This window comes from Equus quagga, unplaced genomic scaffold, assembly GCF_021613505.1.
Source record: "Equus quagga isolate Etosha38 unplaced genomic scaffold, UCLA_HA_Equagga_1.0 HiC_scaffold_295_RagTag, whole genome shotgun sequence".
Taxonomy (NCBI): domain Eukaryota; kingdom Metazoa; phylum Chordata; class Mammalia; order Perissodactyla; family Equidae; genus Equus; species Equus quagga.
The window spans coordinates 84,664-107,528 of record NW_025793484.1 but is presented as its reverse complement, the minus strand read 5'-3'; the positions used below and the strand labels follow the sequence as shown (position 1 = coordinate 107,528).

Sequence of the window (22,865 nt, the reverse complement as noted above, 5' to 3'; positions counted from 1 at the left end):
CACCAAGAGAACAAAAGAGATGCCTCAGGTAAATCGGAAACAAAAGACAAGAAATTACAACAGACAATTCAGAAGTACAGAAGCTTATAAGAGAATACTATGAAAAGCTATATGCCAACAAATTGGATAATCTAGAAGAAATGGATAAATCCTTAGAATCATGCAAGCTTGCAAAACTGAATCAAGAAGAAGTAGAGAATTCAAATAGACCAATCACCAGTAAGGAGATTGAAGCAGTAATCAAAAACCTCCCAGAAAATAAAAGTCCAGGACCAGATGGCTTCCCTGGTGAACTCTACCAAACATTCAAATAAGACTTGTTACTTATCCTCAAACTCCTCCTTGAAGAGGAGTGGAAGCTTCGTAACTCATTTTATGAGGCCAACATTACCCTGATACTGAAATCAGACAAGAACAACACAAAAGAAGGAAATTACAGACCAAATCACTGATAAGCATTGACACAAAAACCCTCAACTAAATACTAGCAAATCAAATACAACAGTACATTTAAAACCTGATACAGGAGTGATGTCACCATCATGGCAGAGTGAATTTGCCAGGGATTCTCTCCTCTCCAACATACAATGAAAAGGAACTTTCATACTCCAATAGAGGACATCCTAACACAATATAAGAACCTCAGTGGGACACACACAGCCATACAATGAAGGGTAGAGAGGCTGGAGCCCCCATCAGAAGACATGGAATAGGGTAAGAGAAAATTTCACTCCCTCCCCTAATGACGGTGATCCACGACCATGGAAGGCCTCCAAGAGGGAAAGAATGGGGGATCGGACGTTCATTCATGGGAACATCAAGGACCTTCGAGGGCCCATGCAGCCTACGGGGGAGACCTCTACCAGGGCGAGAGCTTTCACAGGGGGTGACCTCATCGAGACAGCATCCCAGGAGAGCAGTTAGCCAGAGCAGAGGAAGAAAGCCCAAAGAGCATGCAGGAGAAAGTGCCCCTCCCCCATCCGGTGCCCACCAGCTCTCAGAATATGCAGCTCTCGACCCCCATCCAGTGGTAATAGGCTGTAACTGCAACCGAGTAATATCACAGTGGGGAAACCCTGTTCTTCCAACATCAGGCGGTTCATCAAATCTCCAGACCAGAGAGAAAAGAAGTACCCAGAATTCAGTCCTGAGGACACAGAAATATGTAAGCTAAATGATAATGAATTCAAAATACCTATCATCAAAAGACTCAATGAGGTAAAAGAGGATGTAGAGAAACAATTCAATGAGTTCAAGAGCTACTTCACAAAAGAGATTGGAACTATAAAGAAGAATCAATCAGAAATGTTAGAGATGAAAGACACAATGGAAGAGAGAAAAAAAAATACAGATTCCCTGAACACTCGAGTGGACATCATAAAGGACCATATCAGCATAATCGAAGATAGGCATGTTGAAATGCTCCAGAGGAGGAGAGAGAACTAAGACTAAGAAAGGAAGAAAGTCTACAAGAAATAGCCAATTCAAGGAGGAAATGCAGCATAAGAATTATAGGTATCACAGAAGGTGAAGAGGAGAATGGAGCAGAAAGTGTGTTCAAAGAAGTAATAGCAGAGAACTTCCCAAACCTAGGGAAAGAGATGGAAATCCGTGTGTAAGAGGCTTCCAGATCTCCTAGATGTGTCAATGTACAAACACCTACTGCAAGGCATATAGTAGCAAAACTGGCAAAATTGAATCACAAAGAATACTAAGAGTAGGGGCTGGCTCTGTGGCCGAGTGGTTAAGTTCGCGCTGTCCGCTGCGGCGGCCCAGGGTTCAGATCCTGGGCACGGACATGGCACCGCTTGTCAGGCCACGTTGAGGCGGCTTCCCACATCCCACAACTAGAAGGACCTGCAACTGAGATATACAACTGTGTACAGGGGGTGTTTGGGGAGATAAAGCAGAAAAAAAAAAAAGAATACTAAGGGTAGCAAGGCTGAAGAAAATAACCTACAAAGGAGCCCTTATCAGGCTTTCAGCAGATTTCTCTGCAAAAACTTTATGAGCTAGAAGAGAATGGAATAAAATACTCAAATCTTTGAAAGACAAAAAGTTTCAGCCAAGAGTACTCTATCCAGCAAAAACATCCTGCAAATATGATGGAGAAATATAAACTTTCCCAGACAAACAAAAGCTAAGGGAGTTTGTAGCCATGAGACTCCCACTACAAGAAATCCTCAAGAAGGCCCTCATCCCTGAAAAAAGAAAAGGGAAAAACAGGTTAGAAAGCACGGAGTAAGGAGATAAATAGAATCAGAATAGGATAGCAAATACTCAACTATAGCTTTAAAGATAAAGGGATGGAAAACACCAAAAACAAAGATAATCTTGTAATTTTAACAACAGGGTCACAACATAAGATGGAATAAGATATGAGAAAGACAACTCAGGAGGGTAGGAATAAAGGGGCTGAATTGGTTTAGACTAAGGAAATAAGAGGCCATCAGAAAATGGCCTATCGTATACATGACATTCTGAATACAAACCTCATGGTAACCACTAAACAAAAAAGCAGAACAGAGACACAAATAATAAAGAGGAAGCAAAGTATCACATGATTTTTCAAAAACTACATAATTCAATGGGTAGACAAAAACACACAGAATGAGAAAGAAAGGAAATGCAGGAGAACCAGAAAACGAGTGGTAAAATGACAGCCTTAAGCCGCCATATGTCGATAATCACCCTAAATGTAAATGGACTGAATTCTCCAATAAAAAGACACAAAGTGATGAGATGGGTTAAAGAACAAGACCCAAGAATGTGCTGCCTCCAGCAAAGAGAGCTCAGTTCCAATGACAAACACAGCCAGTATGTAATGATCAAAATGACAGTTCATCAAGAAGAAATAACACTTATAAATATCTGTGCACCAAACACAGGAGCACCAAAGTTCATAAAGCAACTACTAACAAACCTGAAACAAGACATTAATAATAACACATTAATAATAGGGGACCTCAACACTCCACTCACATCAATGGATAAATCATCCAGACAGAAAATCAACATGGAAACAGTGGCATTAAATGAAAAGCTAAACTGGTTGGACTTAATAGATATATATAGAATACTCCATCCAAAAAGAACAGAATACACATTCTTCTCAAGGGTTCATGGAACATTCTCAAGAATAGACCATATGTTTAGAAACCAGGCAAGCCTCAATAAATTTAAGAAAATTGAAATAATAACGAGCATCTTTTCCAATCACAATGCTATAAAGCCAGAAATTTATTACAAGAATAAAGCTGAGAAAGAGACAAAGATGTGGAGACTAAACAACATGCTATTGAACAAGCAATGGATCATTGAAGAAATTAAAGGAGAAGTCAAAAAATATCTGGAGACAAATGAAAATGATAACATACCATACCAATTCATGTGGGATGCAGCAATAGCGTATTAAGAGGGAAATTCATCGCAATACACGCCCAGCTTACCAAGTAAGAAAAAAAACAAATAAGCAATCTCAAATTACACCTAACTGAATTAGAAAAAGAACAAACAAAACTTAAAATCAGCAGAAAGAAATAAAAATCAGAGCAGGAATAAATGCTATTGAAACCAAAAAGGCAATAGAAAGGATCGGTGAAACAAAGAACTGGTTCTTTGAGAAGATAAATAAAATTGACAAACCCCTAGCCAGACTTACAAAGAGAAAAAGAGAGAAAGCTCAGGTAAGCAAAATTACAAATGAAAGAGGAGAAATAACAATGGACACCACAGAAACAAAATGGATTATAAGAGAATACTATGACTAACTATATGCCAACAAAACAGATAATCTACAGGAAATGGATAAATTCTTAGACTCTTACAACCTCCCAAAGCTGAATGAAGAAGAAACAGATAATCTGAATAGACCAATCACAAGGAAATAGATTGAAACAGTAATCAAAAGCATCCCAAAGATTAAAAGCCCAGGACCAGACAGCTTCCCTGGAGAATTCTACTAAACCTTCAGAGAGGATTTAATACCTATCCTTCTTAAGCTCTTCCAAAAAATTAGGGAAGGTGGGACACCTCCTAACACATTCTACAAGGCCAACATCACTCTAATACCAAAGCCTGACAAGGAGAACACAAAAAGGGAAAACTACAGGCCAATATTGCTTATGAACATGGATGCAAAATTCCTCAACAGGGGCCGGCCCAGTGGCGCAGCAGTTAAGTGCACACGTTCCGCTTCTCAGCGGCCTGGGGTTCACCGGTTCGAATCCTGGGTGTGGACATGGCACCACTTGGCACGCCATGCTGTGGTAGGCGTTCCACACATAAAGTAGAGGAAGATGAGCACAGATGTTAGCTCAGGGCCAGGCTTCCTCAGCAAAAAAGAGGAAGACTGGCAGTAGTTGGCTCAGGGCTAATCTTCTTCTTCAAAAAAAATCCTCAACAAAATTTTGGCAACCTGAATCCAGCAATACATCAAAAGGATCATACATCATCATTAAGTGGCATTCATACCAGGGACACAGGGATGGTTCAACATCTACAATTCAATCAACGTGATACACCACATCAACAAATTGAGGAATAAAAACCACATGATCATCTCAATAGATGCAGAGAAAGCATTTGACAAGATCCAATACTCATTTGCTCTTAACAAAATGGGTATAGAAGGAAATTACCTCAACATAATAAAGGACATATATGACAAAGCCACAGCCAACATCATACTCAATGGGCAAAAACTGAGTGCCATCCCCCTGAGAAGAGGAACAAGACAAGAATGCCCACTCTCACCACTGTTATTCAACATAGTACTGGAGACTTTTGCCAGAGCAATTAGGCAACAGGAAGAAATAAAAGGAATCCCAATAGGGAGTGAAGAAGTGAAAACTCTCACTGTTTGCAGACGAAATGATCTTACATATAGAAAACCCTAAAGAATCCATCAGAAAACTAATATAAATAATGAACAACTACAGTTCAGTTGCAGGGTACAAAAATCAACATACAAAAATCATTTGTATTTCTTTAACAATGAAGCAGCAGAAACAGACATTAACAATACAGTCCTTTGGGGCTGGCTGCATGGCCTAGTGGTTAAGTTTGGCCTGCTCTGCTTTTGCAGCCCAAGTTCAGTTCATGGGCATGGACCTACACCACTTGTCAGCAGCCATGCTGTGGTGGCAACCCACATATACAATAGGGGAAGATTGGCACAAATGTTACCTCAGGGTAAGACTTCCTCAAACAAAAGGAGAAATATTGGCGATATATTTTTGCTCAGTGAAAGTCTTCCTAAGGGAAAAAAAGAATGGAATCCCGTTTACAACTGCAAAAAAAAGAATAAAATACCTAGGAATAAATTTAACCAAAGAAGTGAAAGACGTGTACACTGTAAACTATAAAACACTGTTGAAAGAAATTGAAGAAAACACAAAGAAGTGGAAAGATACTCTGTTCTTTTGGATTGGAAGAATTAACATAGTTAAAATAGTTTCTAAAGCAATCTACAGATTCAATGCAATCCTTATCAAAGTTCCAAAGACATTTTTCACAGAAGAAAGAATTCTAAAATTTATATGGAACACCAAAAGATCCGGAATAGCCAAAAGAATCCTGAGAAAAAAACAAAGCTGGAGGAATCACACTCCCTGATTTCAAAATATACTACAAAGCTGTGGTAATCAAAACAGCATGATAGTAGCACAAAAATAGACACACAGATCAATGGAAGAGAATTGAGAATCCAGAAATAAAACCACGCATATATGGACAGCTAGTTTTTGACAAGGGAGCCAAGAATATACAATGACGAAAGGAAAGTCTCTTCAACAAGTGGTGTTGGGAAAACTGGATAGCTACTTGCAAAAGATTGAAAGTAGACCATTATCTTACACCATACAGAAAAATTAACTCAAAATGAATTAAAGCCTTGACTATAAAACTTCTAGAAGAAAACATAGGCAGTACACTTTTCAACATCAGTCTTAGCAGCATATTTTCAAATACTCTCTCTGACCAGGCAAAGGAAACAAAAAGAAAAAGTAAACTAATGGGACTACATCAAACTAAAAAACTTCTGCACAGCAAAGGAAACCATCAACAAAATGAAAAGACAACCTAACCACTGGGAGAAGATATTTGCAAACTATATATTGCATAAGGGGTTAATATCCAAAGTATACAAAGAACTCATACATCTCAACAACTAAAAAACAAACAACCCAATTAAAAAATGGCAGAAGATCTGAACATTTTTCCAAAGAACACATACAGATTGCAAACAGACACATGAAAAGATGTTCAAAATTGCTAACTGTTTGGGAAATGCAAATCAAAACCACAATGAGATATTACCTCACATCCTAAGAATAGCTTTAATTAGCAAGACAAGAAATAACGAGTGTTGGAGAAGATGTGGAGAAAAGGGAACTCTCCTCCGCTGCTAAGGGAATGCAAACTGGTGCAGCCACTATGGAAAACAGTATAGACTTTCTCAAAGAATTAAGAATAGAACTACCATATGATCTCACTATTCCACTGCTTGGTATTTATCCAAAAAACATTAAAACGCGAATGCATAAAGATACATGCACCAGTATGTTCATCACAGCCTTATTCACAATAGCCAAGACTTGCAAATAACCTAGTGCCCATCAAGGGACAAATGGATAAAGAAGATGTGGTATATATACAGAATGGAATACTATTCAGCTATTAAAGAAAAAACGATGAAATCTTGCCAGTTCTGACCACTTGGATGGACCTTGAGGGTATTATGCTCAGTGAAATAAATCAGACTGAGAAAGTCAAATACCGTATGATCTTACTCATAAATGTACAAGATAAATACAACAACTACAATAAACAAACATATAGATACAGAGATTAGATTGGTGGTTACCAGATAGGAAGGGGAGAGGGAGGAGGATAAAAGGGGTGACTGGGCACATGTGTATGGTGATGGATGGTAATTAGTGTTTGGGTGGTGAACATGTAGTCTACACAGAAATCAAAATGTACAACACAACAGTACACCTGAAATCTATATAATGTAATAAACCAACGTTACCTCAATAAAAGTAAATAAATAAATTTTAAAAATAAAGAATGGGAAAAGACAAAAAAGAGGAGAGACAGCAAGGCTTTGAAATAGTGGCTCAGAGCTAGCAGAAATGCCCACAGCAGGGGAGAGGATTGACCAGGCAGGATCACTGAAGAGACAGAGGTGGACTCCATAGTCAGTGATAGCAGAAGAGATCTTATGTCCCTTTTTCTGTGGGGAAGCCAATAAGCATGAGGAGGGTGTTGATGAGTTGGTGGGACCCAGGGAGGGAACCAGAGAGGTCCAGACTGATGCCTCTGATTTCTCAATGAATTAGAAGGCAAGATGTTTTCCTGAAAGAGAAAGAGAGTGAGTGATCAGGGTTGAAAGGAAGGGAGTAGAAAACTTCTCAAATAGCTGTTTGGGAATATGGGAGGGGAGTCAGCAGGGTGCAGTGGTTAGGAATATGGGGGGAAACTGAATTGGGACATCAATAGTATTGGACAGAGATTGGGAACAGTAGACTCTTGGTGGCAGCGATCTGCACATAAAGCAATTTTACTCTAGCAGAACTCCGCAGTGGGTATTAGAGCAGAGAAGGTGGCCAATGGGTTGACCCAGAATTGAGGTTTTGCCCAGCTGGTGGCACCAGGATGGGAGACTACCAGCTTGGGGCAAGCATTTGGGTCTGGAGTTTCACAAAGCAGGGAAGGGCTGGGTTAAAATGAAAGGCTAACCAAGGTTATCTTTAATCTTAAAAATATATAAAAAAGCTAATACCCTTTTTTTTCTGATTTTACTGTTTTTTAATTTTTGTTTTCAAAGTATGCTTTTTGGTGAGGAAGATTGGCCCTGAGCTAACATCTGTTGCCAATGTTCCCTTTTTTTTTCTTTTTTGCTCCCCAGAGCCCCAGTACAGGGTTGTATATTGTAGTTGTAAGTCCTTCTAGTTCTGTGTGGGAGGCCACTACAGCATGGCTTGATGAGCGGTGTGTAGGTTCGCACCCAGCATCCGAACCAGCGATCCTAGGCCACCAAAGCTGAGCATGCAAATTTAATCACTCCACCACTGGGCAGGCCCCTTATTTTTTAAACTGAGGTATAATTGACTCATACACTTTAACACTTCAATTAAAACACTATCAATAACTCCTTCCTTAAAATATTAGACAAAAATCATGAACAGGATCTGCAAATAACCTAACATATAGGGAGGATGTTCAACCTCACCAGTGGCCAAAGAAATGAGAATTTGAGTACTTATTTAACATTTTTCACCTACCAAGTTAGGAAAAATAATCCTACTTTTTAAAAATCAAAATACTTCATGCTGATGGATGAGAGGAAGACTGCAGGGATATAAATTAATATAAGTCTTTAAGAAGATATTTTGGCAATAATTTCTAGAAGCCTTAACATGTTTACCCCTTGAATTAGTCATTTTACTCCCTGGAATTTGTACTAAGGAAATAAAACAAATGGAGAGACTTTTACACAATAGTGTTTTTTGTAAATTCATCTGGAAGACACATTATGAAAAAGAATAAGAAGATGAGCTTGCCTTATCAAATATGAAAACTATTAGTCTAAAACTCTTTTGTGTTGGCACAGAAATTTCCAAATTGCTCTGGAGAATAAAATACAGAATCCCAGAATGAATCTGGTTTTCAATGAATGGTGCTGATATAATTGACAATTGTTAAATTAATTCAACAAAGAGGCAATTAGATTGACATGGCTCTAATGCTGCGGTGGTCTTTGTAAAAAAAAAAAATCAAAATCTAAGCCTGTAAATGCCTCAAGGTTGCAAAATCAAAACCTAAGGAGAAACAATTACATCAACTAGAATTTAAGCTATAGCCAATCATTAATTTCCTTGCTTTGCTTCTGCATCTTCGCTGTAAAGGTCTCTCCTGGAGCTCCTGTCAGTGGAGTGCTCCTTACCATTTCCAGTTTGACACTGCCTGATTGAATAGACTTTGATCAAGTAGACTCTTAAAATGTTTAATAGGCTGCAGTTTATCTTTTAGCACTATCCAGTTGGGAGTAAAACAAATTAGATTCGTATCTCACATCATAAAGAAGTAATTTATTGATATAATTGTTTTAAACTCAGAATATTAAAAGAACATATATAGGAGAATATTTTTATTATCCTTGAAGTAGAGAAATGCTTTTGAAACATTACATCAAACCTAAATGAGATAAAGGTAATTATTTATAGAGTCAAATAAAAATTAAAACCTCTTTATTACCAAAAAATGCTTTAAGAAAAATTAAAAGGTGATGCAAAAGCATGCCAAGACAATTCAATGGGGAAAGAATATTTGTTTTACCAAATGGTGCTGGGACCACTATATATCCACATGTTAAAAGAATGAAGTTTGGAATCCAGCCTGGTCATGTAGTGGTTAAGTTTGCATGCTCTGCTTCAGCAGCCCAGGGTTCGCAGGTCCGGATCCTGGACATGGACTTACACACCACTCATTAAGCCATGCCATGTTGGTGTCCCACATAGAAAATAAAGGAAGATTTGCACAGATGTTAGCTCAACAACTGTCGTCCTCAAGCAAGAAAAAAAATGAAGTTGGACACCCCCTCACATCACATATAAAAATTAACTCAAATCAACAACCTAAATGCAAGAGCTAAAACCATAAAACTCTTGAAGAAAACATAGGTGTAAATCTCAATAATGTTGGATTAGGCAATGGTTTCTTAGATACGACACTGAAAGCACAGCCACCAGAGAAAAAAATAGATAAATTGGACTTCATTCAAATTAAAAATTCTTGTGCTTCAAAGGACACTAGCAAGAAAGCGAGAAGAAAATCCACAGGATGGGGTAAAATATTGCAAATCATATCTCTTGTAGGCATCCAGTATCCAGCGTATACACTCAATATCAAAAATAATACGAAAATGACATATGTAATAATAAAAAGACAACCCAATTTAAAAATGAGCAAAGGACTTGGAAAGACAATTCTCCAAAGAAAATATACAAATAGCTAATAAGCACATGAAAAAATGCTCAACATCATTAGCCATTAAGGAAATGCAACTCAAATCAACAATGAGATACAACCTGACACCCACTAGGATGGCTATAATGATAAAACAGACAGTAACAAGTGTTGCTGAGAATGTGAGGAAACTGGGACCCTCATACATTGCCGGTGGGGATGTGAAATGGTGCAGCCTCTTTGGAAACAGTTCGGCAGTTCCTCAAGAGGTTAAACACAGAGTTAGCATATGACCTAGTAATTCCACTCCTAGATATCTATCCAAGAGAAACGAAAACGTATGTCTACACAAAGAATGATTTATGAATGTTCAAAACAGCATTATCCATAATAGGCAAAAAGTGGAAGCAGTCTAAATGATCATCAACTGATGAATAGATAAAATGCGCTATAGCTATACAATGGAATATAAGACAACCATAAAAGGAATGAAGTACTGATACGTGTTACAACATGGATGAACTTTAACAAGATAATTCTCAGTGAAAAAAGTCAGACAGAAAAGGCCAGATATTGTATGATTCTATTTACATGAAATGTCCAGAACAGGCTAAACCATAGAGACAGAAAATGGATTAATGGTGGCCAGGGATTGGAGGGAGGGGAATGGGATGTGACTGCTAATAGGTAAAGGCTTTCTTTTCGTGGTGATAAAAATATCATGGAATTAGTGGTGATGATTGCATAACTTTTTGAGTATACGAAAAGTCATAGAATTTTATACTTTACAAGTGTGAATTTTATATCAGAGATCTCATCAAAATGGCAGCATAGGCAGACTCTGAACTCACCTCCTCCCACAAACACAACCAGCTTTCAACTATTCTTGGAAAAATTACCCTGAGGAGAAAAATGAAAACTGGATAAGAAGAATCCCCACAAGAAGAGGAAGTCCTGACTGAGGGAGGAGAGGCAGAAATTCCTTCTGGAGAAAAATAAAGCCACCTTTGTGAGCGGCAGAGCTTCACAGCCAGCCAGGTGGGAGCCATCCTAAGGTATACAGCCTTCCCTGGAGAAGGGGCACCTTAGCAGGGGCACATTACTGCTTTAAGCATTCTTCAGACTCAGCAGAACTGAGACAAATGTCTTACTTTCTAGCTTCGCCGGCTAATAACTGTAACAGGGGAATACCACCAGAAAATCTATGGGACAAAGGCCAAAAAACCCAGCTCTTAAAGGGCCCACTTACAAATTCACCTGTCTCAGAGAGCAACCTAAAATCACCAAAGGGAAAGCTGCATAGTCCTTTGGTGAAAAGAGACTCACCTGGTAGGCTGCAGGTGCATCTCTGTGAGAGGTGAGACCTCTCCAGAGACTGAGACATTGGTGACAGCCATTGTTGTGACCTAGTGCAGGTGTGCTGGCACAGATCTTGGCAAACGCCATTGAAGTTCTTCCCCTGGCCTGATAGTGCAGGGGTCTGCAGCACTCCACTTACACCAATGGATGGATCATCCAAACAGAAGATCCATAAGGAAACATTGGCCTTAAATGACACATTACACCAGATGGATTTATAATATATATAGAGAGAGAATGTTCCATCCAAAAACAGCAGAATACACATTCTTTTCAAATACACATGGGACATTCCACAGGATTGATCACATATTAGGCCACAAAATAAGTCTCAATACATTCAAGAAGATAGAAATAATACCAAGCATCTTTTCTGACCATGAAGGTATGAAACTGGAAGTCAACTACAGGAAGAAAATCAGGAAAACAACACGAATGTGGAGATTAAACAAAATTCTACTGAACAACAATTGGGTCAATGAAGAAATCAAAGGAGAAATGACAACATACCTGGAGATAAATGAGAATGAAAATATGACATGGCAAAATTTGTGGGACAGCAAAAGAGATTCTGAGAGGGCAGTTTATAGCAATTCAGGCCTACATCAACAAAACAGAAAAATCCCAAATAAACAATCTAACAGTGCACCTAAAGGAACTGGAAAAAGAAGAACAAAGAAAGCCCAAAATAAACGGGAAGAAGGAAATAACCAAAATCAGAGCAGAAATAAATGAAATAGAGACTAAAAAAACTATACAAAAATTAATGAAACCAAGAGCTGGTTCTTTGAAGAGATAAAATTGACAAACCTTTAATTAGACTCATCAAGAAAAAAACAGCAAAGCTTCAAATAAATAAAATCAGAAATGAAAAAGGAGAAATTACAACAGACATCTCAGAAATACAAAAGATTATAAGAGAATACTATGAAGAGGTATATGCCAACAAATTGGATAATCTAGAAGAAATGGGTAAATTCTTAGAATCACACAACCTTCCAAAACTGGATAAAGAAGAAGTAGAGAATTTGAATCAGCCAATCGCCAGTAAGCAGATTGAAACAGTAATTAAAAACCTCCCAAAAAAATAAAAGTCCCGGACCAGACAGCTTCCCTGGTGAATTCTACCAAAATTCAAAGAAGACTTAATATCTATCCTTCTAAAAACTGTTTCAAAGAATTGAAGAGGAGTGGAAGCTTTCTAACTGATTCTATGAAGCCAGCATTATCCTGATACCCAAACCAGACAAGGACAACACAAAAAAGTAAAGTTACAGGCCAATATCACTGATGAACATGGATGCAAAAATCCTCAACAAAATACTAGCAACTCAAATACAACAATACATTAAAAAGATGGTCATCATGCATCATGATCAACTGGGTTTTATTCCAGGAATTCAGGGATGGTTCAACATCCACAAATCAATCAATGTGATACACCACATTAACAAAATCAAAAGTAAAAATCACATGATCATCTCAATAGATGCAGAGAAAGCATTTCACAAGATACAGCATCCATGTATGATAAAAACTCTAAATAAAATGGATATAGAAGGAAAACACCTCAACATAATAAGGGCCATATATGACAATCCCACAGCTAATATCATACTCAATGGAGAAAAACTGAATGATTTCCCTTTAAGAATGGGAACCAGACAAGGATGCCCACTTTTGCCACTCTTATTTAACGTAGTATTGGAAGTCCTAGCCAGAGCATTCAGCCAAGAAAAAGAAATAAAAGGGATCCAAATTGGAAAGGAAGTGAAACTGTCACTATTTGGAGACAACATGATTTTATATATAGAAAGCCCTAAAGAATCCACTAAAAAAACTTTTAGAAATAATAAATACAGCAAGTCGCAGGATACAAAATCAACATACAACAATCAGTTGTGTTTCTATACACTAACAACAAAGTAGCATAAAGAGAAATTAAGAATACAATCCCATTTACAATTGCAACAAAGAGAATAAAATACCTAGGAATAAACTTAACGAAAGAGGTGAAAGGTCTGTACACCAAAACCTAGAAAACATTGTTGAAAGAAATTGAAGAAGACAGAAGGAAATGGAAAGTTACTCCATGCTCTCGGATTGAAAGAATTAACATAGCTAAAATGTGCATACGTCCTAAAGCAATCTACAGATTCAGTGCAATCCCTATAAAACTTCCAATAACATTTTTCACAGAAATAGAACAAAGAATCCTAAAATTTGTATGGAACAACAAAAGACCCCGAATAGCCAAAAGAATCCTGAGGGAAAAAAACAAAGCTGGAGATATCACACTCCCTGATTTTGAAATATACTGCAAAGCTATAGTAACCAAAACAGCATGGTACTGGCACAAAAACAGACACACAGATCAATGGACCAGAATCGAGAGCCGAGAAATAAAACCACACATATATGGAAAGCTCATTTTCGACAAGGGAGCCAAGAACATACAATGGAGAAAGGAGAGTCTCTTCAATAAATGGTGTTGGGAAAACTGGGCAACCACATACAAAAGAATGAAAGTAGACCATTATCTTATACCATGCACAAAAATCAACTCAAAATGGATTAAAGACTTGAGTGTAAGACCTGAAACCATGAAACTTCTAGAAGAAAACAGAGACAGTATGCTCTTCGACATCAGTCTTAGCAGCATATTTTCAAGTACCATGTCTGACTGGGCACAGGAAACAAAAGAAAGAATAAACAAATGGGACTACATCAAACTAAAAAGCTCTTGCACAGCAAAGGTAATCAACAAAACGGAAAGACAACCTAACAACTGGGAGAAGGTATTTGTAAACCATATATTGGATAAGGGGTTAATATCCAAAATATACAAAGAACTCATATGTCTCAACAACAACAACAAAAAAAAACGAATTAAAAAATTGACAAACGATTTGAACTGAGATTTCTCCAGAGAAGATATATGGGTGGCCAACAGGCACATGAAACAATGTGCAACATCATTAACTATCAGGGAAATGCAAATCAAAACTACAATGAGATATCACCTCACTCTGGTCAGAATGGGTATAATTTACAAGAAAGGAAACAACAAGTGTTGGAGAGAATGTGGAGAGAAGGGAACCCTCATACACTGCTGGTGGGAGAGCAAACTGCTGCAGCCACTATGGAAAGCAGTATGGAGTATCCTCAGAAAATTAAGAATAGATCTACCATATGATCCAGCTCTTCCACTGCTGGGTATTTATCCAAAGAACATGAAAACACAAATGCATAAAGATACATGCACCCCTATGTTCATTGCAGCATTATTCACAATAGCCAAGACTTGGAAGCAACCTAGGTTGGATAAAGAAGATGTGGTATATATACACAATGGAATACTACTCAATCATAAGAAATTATTAAATCCGGCCATTTGTGACAACATGGATGGACCTTGAGGGTATTATGCTAAGTGAAATAAGTCAGACGGAGAAAGTCAGATACCATATGACCTCACTCAGAGGTAGAAGATAAAAACAACAACAAACAAATACACAACAACCGAGATTGCATTGGTGGTTACCACAGGGGAAGGGGGTAGGGAGAAGGGCGAAGGGGGTGATTAGGCGCAAATGTGTGGCGATGGATTGTAATTAGTCTTTGAGTGCTGAACATGATGTAATCTACACAGAATTCAATATATAGTCCGATGTACCCCTGAAAGTTATATAATGTTATAATCCAGTGTTACTGCAGTTAAATAAATAAATAATTAAAAAATAAAAAAGGGAAAATTGGGAGAAAATATTTGCAATGTATATAATAGACAAAGGATTAATAATGTAGATAATAGATGTCACATTAAATTATCCCAGGCCCAAGTACAACTCATAAAAAGAAGAGAAATTGTTGCTAAACCAATGTAAAAAACATTGAAAATTCGTGTTATTAAAAATTGTTATTGAAAATTGACCATTCTTTTTCACCATTCACAAAAATAAACTCAAAATGGATCAAAGACCTAAAGATTAGGCCTGAAACAATAAGTCTTCTAGAAGAGAATATAGGCAGTACACTCTTTAACGTCAGTTTCAAAAGAATCTTTTCGGACACCATAACTCCTCAGACGAGGGAAACAATAGAAAGAATAAACAAATGGGACTTCATCAGACTAAAGAGCTTCTTCAAGGCAAGGGAAAACAGGATTGAAACAAAAAAAACAGCCCACTGATGGTGGGAGTGCAAACTGGTGCAGCCACTATGGAAAACAGTATGGAGGTATCTCAAAAAGTTAAAAATAGAAATACCTTATGACCCAGCCATCCCACTACTGGGTATCTATCCTAAGAACCTGAAATCAGCAATTCCAAGAGTCCCATGCACCCCTATGTTCATCGCAGCATTATTCACAATAGCCAAGACGTGGAAGCAACCTAAGTGCCCATCAACTGATGATTGGATAAAGAAGATATGGTATATATACACAATGGGATACTACTCAGCCATAAAAAAGGACAAAATCTTCCCATTCGCATCAACATGGATGGACCTTGAGGGTATTATGTTAGGCGAAATAAGCCAGACAGAGAAAGACGAACTCTATATGACTCCACTCATAGGCGGAAGTTAACATATAGACAAGGAGAACTGATCGGTGGTTACCAGGAGAAAGGGGGGACTGGGGGGAGGGCACCCCCTTCACCCCTGGGTGAAGTGGTGTACCCACAACATGACTAACAATAATGTACAGCTGAAATTTCACCAGGTTGTAAACTATCATAATCTTAATAAAAAAATTATAAAAGTAGAAGCAATATTATGATCAAAAGAATTATATTTATTAGTCAAATATAAGTATTAAAGCACGATATTCTATTAAAATTATGGCTCATACATATAATGGAATAATATGCAATCATCAAAAATTAAGAAATATATGAGAAACAAAGTGATTATATTAATTACTGAATGAAAAAGTCTAGTTATAAAGTTAATGTGAACAGTACACTTACGTTTTTTGGGGTTTTTTTATTATAAAAAGTACATATACAAAGGGATAGAAAAACTAGAAGAATATGCAACCAATATTACCAATTGTTATCACCAGTGTGTGGCATTTCCTTTGATTTTTATTTTGTTCTTTATGCTTATCTTTAGTTTCCATAATTTCTATAAGGAATATAGAGTGTAAGCTTTTACACTCAGAAAAAAATATATTTTTAGAACATTGGATATTGGTTCAGAATATGCATGCTTTATATTATTCTAGGAAAATATATGCCAAGTTCTAGAGATTTATGTCATGTAACCCCTTCTTGAAAGATTTCTCCCCACCCTATTGTGAATCTGCTCACATAGTGCCTGCTGAGGGGATAGTGGGCCATGTGGTCCCAAACCTTTGACCATAGCTAATTGGACCAGGGTAGACTTGACCTTGATTAGGCCTATAAGATCGTCACCTGGGACTTGGAATTAGGATTCAGAGCCTCTAGTTAATTCTCTGCTGAGTTTTTGGACTAGGAGACCAGGTAGGGATGAAATGGACATTTTCCACCATATGTATAGAAATAAGGAAGTCAGTCCTCATAAAAAGAGATGAGTGTAGAAGAGCAAGCAGATTTGAGAGACCATGAGACCCCAAAGACTGACTATCTTTAGTAAAGGCTACATTGCTCATTACTTCTTTTAGTGAAAATGGGTCCTTTCGGCTGACTTTTATGTCTGGGTTAATACAAGGCATTATGCAGGGAAGGTGCAGTTGAAGACAGAGGAGACCCTGAGAGTATAAATCTCTGAGAATTAGCAAGAATTCCTCAAAGTTGTTTCAAACATTCAAAGGCTGTGGATTTAGTAGAGTCCAAGCTGAGTGGTCCGGAAGGTAAAGGACAACCCACCTAATTTCTTGGTTAAAGGTGGGATAAGTAGAAAATCGCGCTAGGATTTTCCTGTGACATGATGAAAGAGTGGAGAGGCAAAAAGGAAGACAAGAGGAGAGTGGGAGATTTGCTAGGCCGAATGGTGGGGGGAAAGGCTGTAGCTTCACCTTTTTCGTCCCCTCTTTCACCACCTAAGAACTGTGTTGCAGGCCTGGAACTCTAGTGTGGAACACACATTCTTAGTTGCCTGAGACGGATAACCACTGTTACCTCATTTTTCTGAGGAGACTTACTGTGTCACGGCCGGGCTCAAGTTCAACTCCCTGAGGTATGGATTCTATCTTCTACTCCCTGTGGGGGTTGGGGCTCTCCCTTCTCTTACTCTACTACCCACAGAGGAATCAGTTTTACCAAATTTGGGGAAAATAGAGGCATCAATCAGGTAAGAGATCCCTAGACCCAGTCCCCAGAATACCTGTTTTTTCTCCCATTTTTTCCTGTTTCTCTCCCATTTTCCTACTCAGTTACCTCGACACAGAGAAACACCCACAAGGGGAACTCTGAAGACAAAACAGAACATCACGCTTTAGGGGAAAAGGCTGGGCGGGGCAAGAGTTAGAGCGGGGACTAGGGTTTCTGTCTGAAATCACAGACCATCTACTTTGGTGTGGTGGAGGTCACCAGTGTGAAATCCCAAACACAGGGATCCAGTGGTCGTGGACTGGATTATTAAGAGAGTTCAGGTTCCCTAAATGAAGAATACTTGAATACTTCTTTATCAATTTCTTACCACCTCAACTGTCTCTGTGCCAAGGCTTTCCTTTGCATCAGGTCTACTTCAAAGAGCAATTCTGAGCCTGAAAGCCTCTCATGTTAGTGGCAGGTTTTTTTAAACACCTTTTATCATATTGAGGAAATTCCCTTTTACTTTCAGTTTGCTGAAAGTTTAATTGTGAATCTGTGTTGAATTTTGTCAAATGTTGTTTCTGTACTTATTGAGAGATACGGTTTTTATTCACTCTGTTGACATGGTAATTTACATCGATTGCTTTTTGAATGTTGAACAAGTCTTGCATTCCTGGGGTAAATTCCACTTGGTCATGATGACATAGTATCCTTTTATATATTACTGGATTTGATTTGTTAACATTTTTGTCTACGTTCGTGAGGCATATTGGCCAGTACTCTTTTCTTATAGTGTCTTTGTCTGGTTTGGTTATCAGGGTAATGATGACTTCACACAATAAGATGGGAAGTGCTTCCTCTGCTACTATTTTCCTGAGGAATTTATGTAGAATTAATATCATTTCTTCCATAAATGTTGGTAAACATAGCGAACGAAGCCATCTAGCCAGATATTTTCTTTGTCAGAAGGTCTTTAGTTTGGTAGGACTGCTGTTAACAAAGTACCACGGACTAGGTAGCTTAAACAACAGAAATTTATTGTCTCAACCTGAGATCAGGTGTCAGCAGGATAGTTTCCTCCTGAAGTCTGCGAGGATGCATCTGTTCCATGCCTCTCTCCCAGCTTCTGATGGTTTGCTGGCAATCTTTGTCATTCTTTGGGTGGTAGACACATCACCCTGGTCTCTGCTTTCACATTCATATGGTGTTCTCCTGTGTGAGTGTCTCTGTGTCCAGTTTTTTCCCTTTTTATAAGGACACCTTATTAGTCCATCCTAATGACCTCATTTCAACTGGATTATCTCTGTAAAGAGCCAGCTCCAAATAAGGTCATATTCTGAGACAGGGGGGGTTAAGATTCCAACGTATCTTTTTAGGAAGATGCAATTCAACCCTTAACAGAAGAATTTTAACTGTGAATTCAATTTCTTTAATAGAAATAGTACTATTCTGGTTATCTATTTCTTCTTGAGCGAGTTTTGGCAATTTGTGTCTTTCAAAGAATTTGTCAATTTTATCTAGTTGCCAAATTAATGAGTGAGCATGAAGTTGTTCATAACATTTTGTGCTTTATAATGTCTCTTAGATTTGTAGTGTTGTCCACTTGTTCATTGCTTGTTCAAGATATTGGTAATTTCTTTTTCTCTTTTTTCTTGGTCACTCTGGCTAGAGGTTTATCAATTTTATTGATCTTTCTGAGCACTAGCTTTGCATTTATTGATTTTTCTCTGTAGTTTCTGTTCATTTTTCAATTTTATTGATTGCTGCTCTTATCTCTATTATTTTCTTCTTTCTGCTTGTTTTGGTTTTAATTTACTCTTCTTTTTCTAGTTTCTTAAGGTGGAAGCTTAGATCATTGATTTGAGACCTTTCTTCTTTTCTAATGTAGGCATTTCCTGTTAAAAATTTCTTTCTAAGCACTGCTTTAGCTCTACCCCACAAACTTGAATATGGCATATTTTTATTTTCACTTGATTTAAATATTTTCTAGTTTTCCTTTTTTATTTCTTGTCTGATCCATGTGTATTTAGCAGTGTGGTGTTTTGTCCCCAAATATTGGGAATTTTCCAATTACTTGGATATTTTTCAGATACCTCTCTATTGTTAATTTCTAATTGAATGCCATTGTGGTCAGAGAACATACTTTGTATGTTTCAAGTTACAGTAGTCCCCCCTTATTGACGGTTTTGCTTTCCACAGTTTCAGTTACCTAGGGTCCAAAAATATTAAATAGAAAATTCCAAAAATATACAATTCATAAGTTTTAAATTGCATGCCATTCTGAGATGTGTGATAAAATCTCTCGCAGTCCCTCTGCGTCCCACCTGGGATGTGAATCATCTCTCTGTCCGTTGTATCCACCCTATATACACTACCCACCCGTTAGTCACTTAGTAGCCATCTGGGTTATCAGATCGCCATATCACAATGCTTGTATTCAGGTAACCTTTATTTTACTTAATAATGGACCCAAAGCACCATTAGTCTTGGTGTGCCTAATTTATAAATTAAACTTTGTTCCTCCCCTCTCAGACACCCGCCGGAAGTGGAGGAAGAAAGCCTGCAGATTTGAACCTACCTGCTTTCAAGCTGGTCATCATGATGAAACTTAGACACAAGAATAAAAAGCCAAGTAAAGGTTCCAAAGGCTGCAAGAAGCCTGCAAAGCAGAATGGGAAGAAAGCAGCCTCTAGAGTGGCCTCTGCTCCCCAGTTTGTTCACTCCAATGATGGTGCCAATTGGGACACTGAATTAAAGAAGAAGAGGGTTGGGGAGATGAGGGAGAAGCGGCAAGCTGCCCGGGAGCAAGAGAGACACAGACGCAGGACCATTGAGAGCTACTGTCAGGATGTCCTGCGACGCCAAGAGGAATTTGAGCGCAAGGAAGAGGTTTTGCAGGAATTAAATATGTTTCCTCAGCTGGATGATGAGAGCACAAGGAAGGCTTATTACAAGGAGTTCCGTAAGGTGGTGGAATACTCTGATGTGATTCTGGAAGTCCTGGATGCCAGGGACCCGCTAGGCTGCCGTTGCTTCCAAATGGAGGAGGCTGTCCTGCGGGCAGAAGGCAACAAGAAGCTGGTCCTGGTCTTGAACAAGATTGACCTGGTCCCCAAGGAGGTTGTGGAAAAGTGGCTGGATTACCTTCGGAATGAGCTGCCAGCTGTGGCTTTCAAGGCCAGCACCCAGCATCAGGTCAAAAACCTGAGTCGTCGTAGTGTGTCAGTGGAGCAGGCCTCTGAGTCACTGCTGAAAAGCAAAGCCTGCTTTGGAGCTGAAAACCTCATGAGAGTTCTGGGGAACTATTGTCGCCTTGGCGAAGTGCGCACCCATATCCGTGTGGGCGTTGTGGGCCTTCCCAATGTTGGAAAGAGCAGCCTGATCAATAGCCTGAAGCGCAGCCGTGCGTGCAGTGTGGGAGCTGTTCCTGGGGTCACCAAGTTTATGCAGGAGGTCTACCTGGACAAGTTCATCAGGCTGCTGGATGCCCCAGGCATTGTTCCAGGACCCAACTCAGAGGTGGGCACCATCCTGCGCAACTGCATCCATGTGCAGAAGTTGGGAGACCCCGTGACCCCGGTGGAGACCATCTTGCAGCACTGTAACTTGGAGGAGATTTCCAACTATTACGGTGTCTCTGGGTTCCAGACCACTGAGCACTTTCTGACTGCAGTGGCCCACCGCTTGGGGAAGAAGAAGAAGGGAGGCATATACAGTCAGGAGCAGGCGGCCAAAGCTGTCCTGGCTGACTGGGTGAGCGGGAAGATCAGCTTCTATACACTTCCACCTGCCACCCACACTCTACCTGCCCATCTCAGTGCTGAGATCGTTAAGGAAATGACTGAGGTCTTTGACATTGAGGATACTGAGCAGGCCAACGAAGACACCATGGAATGCTTGGCCACTGGAGAATCTGATGAGCTGTTGGGTGACGTGGACCCGCGCGAAATGGAGATCAAGTGGCTCCATTCTCCGATGATGAAAATAGCAGATGCCATGGAAAATAAAACCACCGTGTATAAGATTGGAGATCTCACTGGGTATTGCACCAATCCAAACCGTCATCAGATGGGGTGGGCTAAGCGCAATGTGGACCACCGCCCCAGGAACGATAGCACAGTGGACGTCTGCCCAGTAGACCGCCGCCCAATGCTGCAGAGGATCATGGAGACGGACCCCCTGCAGCAGGGCCAGGCTCTGGCATCTGCCCTGAAGAATAAGAAGAAGATGCAGAAGCGTACAGATAAACTTGCCAGCAAGCTGTCTGATACCATGATGTCTGTCCTCGACCTCTCTGGCAACGCTGATGACAGTGCTGGTGACTGATGGACTGATCTCACCCCCCAACTCCAAGCACCAGTTTCAGTGGGATAGGGGAATACAGATGGAATGGTTTGCTTCTCCCTGAAGCACCTAAATATTAAAAGAAGCCCCACCGTGCTGCCCCCTCCCCCCCCACCTCCCACCACACACACGGTGTTTCGTCCATTCTTCAGGAAAAAAAAAAGTCTCTAGTGGCTGAAACTGGCAAACCCAATACCCTTATTTAACCCCCACTTCCTTTTACAAGAGAAATAAATCATCAGCAGATCAAAAAAAAAAAATTAAACTTTGTTATAGGTATGTATGTATAGGATAAAATATGGTATATATAGAATTCAGTACTATCCACAGTTTCAGGCATCCACTGGGGGCCTTGGAACATATTCCTCATAGATAAGGGGGGGAACTATCCTATTTAAATTTACTTTGGCATGTTTTATGGCCCGTACTATGGTCTATCTTAGTAAATATTCCATGTGCACTTGAAAAAAATATATTGTGCTGCTGTTGGTTATCAATTAGGTAAAGTTGGTTAATAGTGTTATTTAAGTTTTCTATGTGCTTATTGATTTTCTCTCTCTCAATTATCAAGAGAGGTGTTGAAATCTCCCAGTTATAATTGTGGATTTTTCTTTTTCCCTTCAGTCCTATCAGGGTTTTTTTCTTTTGTTTTCTTTGCTGAAGATGATTCAGCCTGAGCTAACATCCGTGCCAGTCTTCCTCCATTTTGTATGTGCATGGCCACCAACAGGTGGTGTATGCCCGCATCCAGGAACCGACCCTGGGCTGCCAAAGCAAAGCATGCCAGCCTTAACCATTAGGCCACAGGGCCAGCCTGTAAGTTCTATCAGTTCTTCATGTACTTGAAGCTTAATTAGTAGGTATATAAACAATTAGGATTTTTATTTTCTCTTAATAAATTGACTCCTTTATCACGATGCAATAACCTTCTTTATTCAGGATAATTTT

General features: G+C 39.1%; 1 protein-coding gene across 1 annotated transcript; it reads left to right on the top strand.

The window, feature by feature from the left end:
* Positions 1 to 20,097: 20,097 nt before the first annotated feature.
* On the top strand, positions 20,098 to 22,177 carry LOC124232166 (guanine nucleotide-binding protein-like 3-like protein). The gene has a single exon (XM_046649122.1). The coding sequence runs from the start codon at positions 20,172 to 20,174 to the stop codon at positions 21,897 to 21,899; it is 1,728 nt and encodes a 575-aa protein (XP_046505078.1). The 5' UTR covers positions 20,098 to 20,171; the 3' UTR covers positions 21,900 to 22,177.
* Positions 22,178 to 22,865: the final 688 nt, after the last annotated feature.

Bases quoted from the DNA above. Each gene is read 5' to 3' on its own strand.
- LOC124232166 (XM_046649122.1), top strand. From the start codon at position 20,172: ATGATGAAACTTAGACACAAGAATAAAAAGCCAAGTAAAGGTTCCAAA.